This window comes from Beta vulgaris, chromosome 8, assembly GCF_026745355.1.
Source record: "Beta vulgaris subsp. vulgaris cultivar EL10 chromosome 8, EL10.2, whole genome shotgun sequence".
Lineage (NCBI taxonomy): Eukaryota > Viridiplantae > Streptophyta > Magnoliopsida > Caryophyllales > Amaranthaceae > Beta > Beta vulgaris.
In genome coordinates, this window is record NC_079209.1 from 6334172 (window position 1) to 6344051 (window position 9880).

General features: G+C 34.6%; 2 protein-coding genes across 6 annotated transcripts; one reads left to right on the forward strand and one right to left on the reverse strand.

Annotated features, from left to right (window-relative positions):
• Positions 1 to 593: 593 nt before the first annotated feature.
• On the forward strand, positions 594 to 4037 carry LOC104900818 (hypothetical protein). Its single transcript, XM_010688341.4, has 5 exons — positions 594 to 1350; positions 2146 to 2364; positions 3054 to 3152; positions 3475 to 3579; positions 3681 to 4037. The coding sequence occupies exons 1-5, from the start codon at positions 805 to 807 to the stop codon at positions 3876 to 3878; spliced, it is 1167 nt and encodes a 388-aa protein (XP_010686643.1). The 5' UTR covers positions 594 to 804; the 3' UTR covers positions 3879 to 4037.
• A 671-nt stretch (positions 4038 to 4708) lies between these two features.
• Positions 4709 to 9673, reverse strand: LOC104900819 (CASP-like protein 2B1). Of its 5 annotated transcripts, XM_010688343.4 has the most exons (5): positions 9378 to 9672; positions 9125 to 9209; positions 8423 to 8688; positions 8191 to 8323; positions 4709 to 5175 (listed from the first exon to the last, which is right to left on the reverse strand). In XM_010688343.4, the coding sequence occupies exons 3-5, from the start codon at positions 8647 to 8649 to the stop codon at positions 4924 to 4926; spliced, it is 612 nt and encodes a 203-aa protein (XP_010686645.1). In that variant the 5' UTR covers positions 8650 to 8688; positions 9125 to 9209; positions 9378 to 9672; the 3' UTR covers positions 4709 to 4923. The 5 variants fall into 5 exon arrangements, with proteins under 5 accessions (XP_010686645.1, XP_048490554.1, XP_010686646.1 ...); XM_048634597.2 differs by lacking the exon at positions 9125 to 9209 and having other exon boundaries at positions 8423 to 8680; positions 9378 to 9673; XM_010688344.4 differs by lacking the exon at positions 9125 to 9209 and having other exon boundaries at positions 9378 to 9673.
• Between the last annotated feature and the right edge of the window lie 207 nt (positions 9674 to 9880).

Sequence of the window (9880 nt, forward strand, 5' to 3'; positions counted from 1 at the left end):
AAAAGAAGTTGGTTGGTCACATGTTTTATCATGACATTAGCTACATCAATCACTGAACATACGAGTCATAAGTCAGTTTTAAAATTTATTTTTAATACACAATATGATTATGAAAACTTGAAATCAATCAACTACTATTCAAATCATGATTTTAGGAGAAACATTCTAAAATCTTAAATTTATAAACAAAGTATTCCCCCGCATTTTAGTGTTTTTTTTGTTCATTTACGTAATTATAAATGTATATATCACGATTACAATATTTTTAAAGTTTAAAATGTTGTAACAAAGGATTTATATATATATTAAATATAATTTTATATTTTATATTCTTTTAATCTTAAATACATGGATTCTAATAAGCACGAATTCAATATATTTCGAATAAAAACAACTGCTTAATATACAAAATAATGTTGTCGTACATTATATATGTCTCCAAACCATTTCTACATAAAACCTCCCGTGCATTTTTACACGGGTGGAAAGCTAGTTTACTATAGTAATTGTCTACTTTGTTTCCTACACTGCACATACTGATATCCCGCGCTTACACTAAATTTGAACTTAAAACATCACCACCCCACCCGACAACATCCTGCTACATGTCAAAAAGTCTCTTTCTCACCCTTCAAAAATCCTTGTAAATTTCCCACAAATCACAATTTTCTTCAAATTACTACAACTACTTATTCGTTGGGTTTCCATAATTCAATTTCAAATTCAATCTCCAACAACCCTAAATTTCCGCCATTTTTGTTCACTCTCTCTCCACCTCCATAATCTCATCAATCAAATATTCAAATGTCATCCTTCGGATTTCGTAAACCATCTTCATCTCGCTACTCTTCATTCGATTCACAAACTTCACCATCTTCATCTACTGAACTCAAATCTATTTCTTCCCACCCCAAATCTCTCCTCAAAAACCAACCAAATCAAGCAATTACCAAACTTAATGCTACCAAAAATGTTGCAACAGAGCACAATTTCGCTTCTATGGTGAAGAAATTCATGGAGAAGAAATCGGTTTTGAGCTCGAAAGCGAAGAATAATGGTGATCGTCCATTGCCATTGATCATTCCAGCAGATTTTATAGCAGAGGATTTGAAGAAATCTGCAAGGAAAGGATCAAATTTGAGTGCTCTTCCGAAGAAATTGTTTGGTAAGGGTTCGAGTACTAGCTCGAGTTCAAGTGAGAAGAAGATGAAGGCTTTAACTGAGGTTAAAGCGAATACCAGAACTTTGGCAATGGTGTTGAGGAGTGAGAGAGAGCTTTTGAGCTTAAATAGAGATCAGGAAGCTGAGATTGCTCAGCTTAAATCTTTGCTCCTGGACCGCAATGATGAAGTGAGCGTCCGTTCTTTTCAACTTATTTTTGCTTATCTGAACTTATTTGAACTTATTAGACGTTATCTAAACTTATTTAGACCTCATTTTCATCTGCTTTTTAATTCTTATTTAATTTAATGGTTCTTTTCTTAGTTGAATTATAGATGATAGTTTGGAAATTGGACGATTTCGTGTTATTAATGAGTTTCCTTTTGGTAGATGATGTTTTCGAGGTTTGAACTTTGATGGTTAATTATTAGGCTTCATGTATTTGCATAGAAAAATAGGCTTCATGTATTTGTCAAAGGACCAACTCCACCAAAAGCTTTGATAAAATTACAAGAAAAATGTTTTTTTAAGATGAGTCTTAAGGTACTTCATATGTTTTTTTTATTAAATGCTACATTTCACCTATTTAGAAGTTTCATATTAATCGCTACATATTCATTTTTGGTAACATGTCATCATTATCTCTATCTTTCCCTCCTGATCATACGAGTCTCTCTTTTTATCTATTTCTATCTCTCCTATTCCGTAATAGTTAATATGTGGGTCTTCCTTACATTTAGCGAATAATAAAGGATGGGCGCATTATGGTTGTGTTTCATTATGACTTATGGGTTCTATATTATGATGATTTCGAACTGATTACTTTACAACCTTTTTGACTGTTAATTCAATGGTATGTGATAGAGTATAAATCTATTCTTGGGGCCTCAACCATCAGCTTAAGCTTTGTTGAGTTGGTCCTTTGACAGTATGTTCCGTAATATGTGGTGTTAACTGTTTAGTTGGTTCTGTCAATTTGTATAGGTAGAGAAGTTAAAGAATTTGTGCTTGAAGCAAAGGGAAGAGATAAAAGCTCTGAAAAGTGCCATTTTGTTTCCGGAAGAGATGAACTGTCAACTACATGAGCTTTTAGAGAAGCAAGGCTCAGAACTTAAGCAAGCAAAGCAGGTCATTCCAACTCTTCAGAGGCAGATTTCTTCTCTCACTGGTCAGCTACAATGCCTTTCAGAAGACCTTCAAGAGGTATCATTTTCGACGACCATTGCTTCAAAGAATATGTAGAGATGTATATTCCCAGCATTTTTTTTGTTTAGTTTGGAGGATTTCCAGGAATTGAAGCAATCCTTATACTGCCACCACTATCTGTAGTTAGTAGTAACTTTTGATAGATGTTACTGTGTCATTTAGAAGTTGGGTTCTAAAGGTGCATTCAGTTGAACTGATTTTGACATATAAACTTAACTTATTTGCATAATAGAACTTATGGGAACTTACATTTCCTAAACAAGTCAAAAATAAATTGAATAGAACACACACAGAAGTCTTTTAAATGAAAGGGGTTTCAACCAATGACACCTTCCTACCGAGTACTTGACTTTAATATCATATAAAAGCTTTCTAGTGCATTCTTCAGATTTCGATGGCGTAAGCAAACAGTTGTTTTCTTAAAAACCAGACAAATGATATGCATTTGAAGTTGAAAATTCTGCATGTGGCTTATGCTACATTGTAACTTGTAGAAAGCCTAACTTTCTGAGAAGCCCAAATTCTGTTTTGGTCTTTACATCTCATCTGTGCAAGAATGCGAATTAGCAGCAGTTGTACAGTTACAACTAACAAGTACATATTTTCAAGAAAGCGTTGCTTCTTGCTTATTTGGATGGAAGTTCGAACACGTTGACTAAAATCAGTGTGTATTGCTGCAAATACAGGTGAAGGCAGTGAAGTCTGCAAGCAAGCCGTGCATTGATGGCAATTTTGGCTCACCTAGGACACCCATATATAATCAAGAAGAGGCTGCTAATTCCCTGGTATGTGTTTTAAAATCAATGTACATATGTGCCTCTATGCATAGACAGTAGATGAGTAAGGTGACTGTCATTTGATATGTTTGTTGACCTTGGTCATGCATCTAAAGTTCACTGCAGTGAAATTTTTATTAGTCAGATTTCACTAAAGAATCAGACCTTGAGAAATTTTTTGCTTGCAACTTCATCTTGAATTGTCGGATACAATTTCACCTTAAACTATCAGATACTTCACCTTAAATCGCCATATACCATTTCACCTTTGGCTCCTCTTTGAGAATTTATATTTAAGTATTGTGATGAAAGTATGAAACTATTAATTCAGGATTTTAGTGACGATGATCTAACAACACCTGAGAGTCCAGATGACATGTTGCTGAAGGATGTGAACCCATGCTTGACACCTTGTTATTCAAAGATGAAATCTAAGGTATATATCAGTATTTGCACTATTCAATTTGAGATGGGTTGAACTTTGAAGTATTTTGTTCAGAAAGTAAATGGTTCTTCATTTCTTCTTTGATATCATAGGAATATGGGGTAATGGGATGTGATTATGCTGAAAAGGAAGAGGTTTATCAAGCGACTGGGGAATCGAGGAAGCTGTCAAGAAGTTCTGATCAATTCACAAGTTTGAGACCAGGGAGCAGCACAACTCGTGCAACTTTTCGCAGGTCGGATGAAAGTAAATACAGATACAGAAAGCGAATTGACCAGCAAGTTCTTTGAAACACTTCTTTAACAACCTATCATATCTGCTGTCCTTCATATTTTGTAAGTTACAATTATTCGTTTTCATGTCTATATGTCAAATAAATTTGTCACAACCTGATGACTTGGACAGTTATATGTGTTTGTTTAATTGAAGTCCACCATGCATTTTTAAGATGATTGTCTCTGGAGAAGATAATGTCGATGTCAAACACGTATTTGCGCTATGGGCATGGAGGGAAAAGCAATTTCACATACACTAAATCACTAACTTTCCACACAAGACTTCATGTCTGATCTCCTTGGTAGAAAGTTAGAACCATCCTGATAGACAAGTAAACTTTCTACTTGCATGTTTGTGTCATTGACTTCGGAACATTAGAAGGCTCTATGAAGTGTCAATAAAATGATCTACAAATATTGTTGACTCTTGAGGTAAAGTAGTGACTTGGAATAGCTAAAGAAAGAAAAAGAAACTTTTATGATTAGGGCTAGTTTTTGAAGGTGAAATATACTATTTCAAGAGCTAGTATACACTAACTGTTTCAAAAGCTATTTTGACAGCTTACATCTAATTATGCACTCACTTATAACTTATACTTTCTCCGTTTCATTATACTCGTTATACTTGTTACAATTCTGTAACAGATTTTTGATTTACCGTTCCGTGACAACGCGACCGTTCCCGCGAACGCAAGCGCGTTTTTTTCCCCTGGTTTTAAGTGCCCTAGTAATCTTAGTTTTAAGGGATAGTAAGTCCCGAAATTCAATTGAACATTGGTCGCATGCACACAACAACTGACAGAGACCCAACTTTGAAACGCCCAGGAGTAGGTTGAAACTTTGAGTTAAGAACAGTTCTTCCATCAAGGAGAATTGAAGATAATTAATTACATAAGAGAAGCCTAAACTTGAGCATAAAAATTCCTAAATTATTTTTCAACTACAACAGAAATTTAAAATTTCCCATACCAGAAAATGCTTTCGAGTGACAATTACATTGATAAGAACTACAGCAGGAAGAAGCTTATATAATATGTATACACATTCCTATTCTAGCCATCTACCATCTTGTGTTGCTCTTCCCTTTGTTCCCTCCATACAAGCGAAAGAGGCTATAAGCTGAGATGCAAGAGAGAACCAGTGTGCAAAGACTAACCACCACCGAACTTGCTATCCCTTCTCCTATTTGGTTACAGAACTTCCCATAAAAATCACATGTCTTCATCCATTGCAGTTCTGGCTGCCCGAACTTTCCAATTACAGATGACTCTGCCGCTGCTGCTACTGCTGCAAGGGTCAAATATGCCATCGCCTGCAGAAAATCAAAGTTATTGTTACTCAAGACTGTTCAAAACTATTAAGCTTGTTAGGAGCGTCCAACACAGATTTGATAAAGTAATGGGTTCCATAAATAGGAACGGTGGCTCTATGCTAATGATACTATTTGGGCACAAAAAATGGACAAATAACACAATATTGAAGTAAATATCTCTATTATATAAGGCAACACATGGTGGACACCAAAAAATAGAAAAAGAAAAAAAAGAAAAAAAATAGTGACATAACTAACTCTCTCATTTGAATGAAAAAAAGGGGGGAAAGTAGGACATTTAAAGTAAACATCAATATTTTGAAAAAACAAAATGTAAAGACGGTTTTTCTACCCCGTCAAAAAAAAAAAAAAAAAAAAAAAGACGGTTTTCTACCCAATTGATTTTATTTTCTACTTCACATGCTATCGCACGCATTGCGTGCATATATGACTAGTGTTTTTTAATGTAATTCATGCCAATTGAGACGAGAGACAAAGTAATGGGTTTTGCTCTTTTATTTGAACTTTAGATTATTAGAAAATTTGGGGTCCTCCGCTATTGAGTATTGAGGAAATCTAAGTTCTGGGTCACTTTAAACACCTTATCAGACGGCTCTATTTATCATATTTTAAGGATGATACTATCAATAACCAAGCACCCACATTTATTTGAGGTGTCCTATACATGTTGGAAATGGGTATGGCAAGGTAATCCCAAAGTTGGAGCAACAGAGTAATAAGGTGCACCAGTATACATCTACATTGATGCAACTGCTCATCTTTCATTAAAAGCACAATTTTACAGACCTCAAAGTTTTAGTAACTTGCATTACTGTCAGTTTTGGTGTAATAAGTCAGATAAACAGGAAGATCACTCCGAGTTTACGATAGTAAGTTTTTGTAGAGAAACCATTCGGTTGGATCCTATCCTCCCTTAGAGCTAGCTAGCATTGCATACTTGGCAAGTGACAATTCAAATACTACCTCCGTTTCTTTTTAATTTTTACACTTTGACATTTTACACTATTCACAAATTGCACTTTGACCCTCGTTTGTAATTTATACGTGAATAAAAACATAATCATGTGAGATCTTGTTAGATTCGTCTTAGCTTGAATTTTATAAATATGTGCTTTTTATAATTTTTACAAATACAAAATTAGAGACATATATCTCAAAGTTTTGCATTGGCATGCGTGAAAAGTATAAGTGTAACAATTAAAAAGAAATGGAGGGAGTAAGACAATTTCTCTGAACATTCTACTTAGAACTCTGTGTATTCATGAAAATAGCATAGTATAAATTCACCCCCCCCCCCCTTCTGAGGCTCGAATAAGTCCATTAGTCAAGGTTCAGATTTACTATTGCCAAATCAGCACTCAACGTATAGATTATGACTTAATCACCTCTCTGAAATGAAATTGATGCTAGAGTTGATTAATTAGGGAACGAACTTGCTTTCAAGAAATAAGTAAAAGTATAATAAAAGAGAAGCAAGATCCTTGATTTTGACATGATTTAAACCTAATCAATTCTTCATAGTGAGTTCATTCTGCTGGACAAACCTATCGAGAGTTTAATTAAATTGAACTTGAAGAAAATATGAGAACCAAAGAGTTAGTAGCAGATTAACAAACTACCCGAAGTGATGCTTGGTACAAACAGACTTCAATAAGAAATTTGTATGGGTCCAGAAGCTAGATTTTAAGTGTCCTATACTCTTTAACCCTATAGTTTATATGAAACAAGTGGAGATCCTTCCTCCATTTTAGGAACATGTTTCTCGTCGAACTCTTATGTAATGCAAACATGTACATAGAGGGCTAAGTATGAGTGACGGCCACAGACAGTTGATGTTAATATAAGCAACAATGTACCAAAGATCCTATAAGTGTTTGATACATGAGAAACCCTAAATAGAGTTCACTTCATTCTTGTTCTCATTTTTTTTACTGAAGACTCCATATTACACAATGAACAATGTCAAGGAGATAAAAGTGATGCTAAGGAAGGCCAATAATGATCTTTATAAAGACAAAGTATTCCTAGAAAAAGACAGAGAGTGACGATGATTGTGTCATTGTCTGTCTCAAATAGTTGAACTTCAAATTATTCATTTATTTAACTATTGAAGAAAAAAAGAGGCTAGGGGAGAACATGACACGTGTCCCTAGGGACTATGTTGTAAAGTACTACTAGATGGTTGGTGTCATCACTCATTATAAATTATGATCCTTCTTTAATAGTGGTGGAGTTTGCAATACTTGAGGACCACAGGGACCAGCAAGCTCTACAATGTACAAGGAGGTCATGAATAATGAATTAATGCTAAGGAACCTAACATATGAGATGACCCACAAAATCATACTTATGGATCAATAACACAAATAAATTGCATCATTTTTGTTCCTTGGTATGGAACATGCATGTTCACTTGACCCTAACGCCTCGTTTTAGTAGCGCGGTTATGAATGGTAGTAAATTTATCGGTAAATTTGCAAACAAAGTCTCGTCCTAAACAAGTTGTAAGGGTTATTAGCCTAAGAACATCCTCTTCATTTCATACTTACATTTCCACTTCACTCACGTTTCTTTTTCCACATTATTGTCTCTTTAAATTTCTACACACTCAACTTCTTAATATGTGACCTTAACCTTAGAGTCACATATTGAAAGGTATATTTTTATACAATTATTAGAGTCCTACTAATACTACCCTTTTTTTCCTCCCTTTGTTTTTATGTGTTATTCTTTGATCGTAACGTATTGATTATGGAGCCAATTTTGACAATAAATTTTCACGTGAAATTTTGTTACATTTTCTCCATGCGTTTTCTCAATGTATCAACTCTTCATATTTCTTACAAATGCGTAATTTTAAGATAATAACGTATTGCATTGGAAACTGTGAAAAACAACACGAAGAACAGAAAGCAATGGAGGAGTATTACTTTTAACACAAAAGGAAAGCTTCATAACCCGATACATTGTCAAGCATAATCCAGTATCATATACCTGATCACCAGAGAAGATAATCCAAGCTAGAGGTTTGCTAAAAAGAACACTTCCTCTGATCATTCCCATAATACATCTCACTACTTGCACCAAAGAATAAGCAGCAACTATCCCATCAACAATCACCAAGAACCTAATTTCAACAAAAAAAAAAAACACCATAAAAATGAATATTCATAAAACAAATACAGCAGAAAAAAACAAGATCAAACATATCAGTAACATTTCTTACACAAGAGCCTTCATGTCAGTAAACTTAGCCTTCTTTGTGATGGAGAAGATGACCTTAACCTCACTATCAAACCCAATAAGAGCAGCTGCAAGAACACCTAACCCTAATATCAAAACTCTTAACACCAATTCTGCAATTTTCACCTTTCTTTCAACAGCTTTAGCATTGTAGCTCCCATGATGAACAGCCACATTTCCAGGACTAATTCCAATTCCTCCAAAACTCATCTTCTCTACTGTTTTTTCACAGTTTTCACACCTTCAAAACTTCAAATTTTTAAGCAAGTATGAGAGAAAGAAAGAATGGAGGGACAAGCAAGGTTAAGTGAACAACAATAGAAGAGACAGTATAATAAGAGAAGAAAGATCAGACTTTCTCTTATAGCACAATCAGACACTTTATAATTAACCCAATATGGAAAACAAGCAGAAATAACAAAAGGTGAAGAAAAAAGGCACAAACTTGAATATGGTACTTGGATTAGAACTGAAATGAAAACAACAATGCAGAAGAAATTTCTTATAAAGAACCCATTTAACCACAAAATAACAAAACATTGGTGGACCCATAAACAAATTGCAAAATTAACTTGTACTACTACTCTTAAAACCAATATTCACCACAAAAAAATCAAATATTATAATTTTTATTTTACTTTTTTTGCATATATATAACAATATAGTACAAGGGTGTAAGGCTTACTGAATTCTTTAGCTTGAGAAGGAAAGTGTGAGGCTTAAAGAAGTGACAAGTGGTCAAAGAAGAGCAATCGTGGAAGCAAGAAAAGCTGTCTCATAAGCAGTAGTACAACATCAATGGTAGAGAAAAATTGAATCTTTTTATGTTTAATTTATACAGAAATTGATGGAGAAAAAAAAAGGGTCATTAAATTGAATGTGTAGAAGAGGGGTCAGGCAGAGCATTAAAGAGATGAAAGGAGTTGGAGCTTTCTTACCGGGAAGGACAGTTCCTCGTCCCAAGAAGGAAGTGGAGAGAGAAAGAAAGGGTTTGTTGAATTAAAGAAGAGATATCAGATATGATATGAGGTAGGAGCAAGTATTTATGGAGACCCATTACTTCATCAAATGCAGATTGGTAATGTGCTACATCTTGTAACTAATGAACTGGCTACTGCTGAATGCTGATACTGGACTAGTACTAGTGTTAAGGTGTGTGGCTCTGGTTTTGATTTCTTTTTTGGGAGGAAAGATCAGAAAAGAAATAGAGGTAAGGTGTGAACTCAGAGGAGAAAGTGATGGGACAACAATAGAAAATGTAATTATTAAAAGTATAATCCACAAGGTGATCATGGCCGGGCTAGGCCGCGCCTAAAAATTACCCATTAATCGGGCCGGTTTGGGTCAAAATGGATTTTTTTCACATTCTCTCTTTCTTCCTTAACTTACCTTGGGATGTTGTTACTAGCCTACAATAAGAGCATGTTCTCTTCGGCATAAA

Bases quoted from the DNA above. Each gene is read 5' to 3' on its own strand.
- LOC104900818 (XM_010688341.4), top strand. From the start codon at position 805: ATGTCATCCTTCGGATTTCGTAAACCATCTTCATCTCGCTACTCTTCA. The intron at 2,365-3,053 runs GTATCATTTTCG...CTGCAAATACAG, and splicing joins TTTCAGAAGACCTTCAAGAG to GTGAAGGCAGTGAAGTCTGC. The intron at 3,153-3,474 runs GTATGTGTTTTA...CTATTAATTCAG, and splicing joins AAGAGGCTGCTAATTCCCTG to GATTTTAGTGACGATGATCT.
- LOC104900819 (XM_048634597.2), bottom strand. From the start codon at position 9,496: ATGGGTCTCCATAAATACTTGCTCCTACCTCATATCATATCTGATATC. The intron at 8,324-8,422 runs GTAAGAAATGTT...TGTTGAAATTAG, and splicing joins ACTGACATGAAGGCTCTTGT to GTTCTTGGTGATTGTTGATG. The intron at 5,176-8,190 runs GTATATGATACT...GATTTTCTGCAG, and splicing joins TTATCTTCTCTGGTGATCAG to GCGATGGCATATTTGACCCT.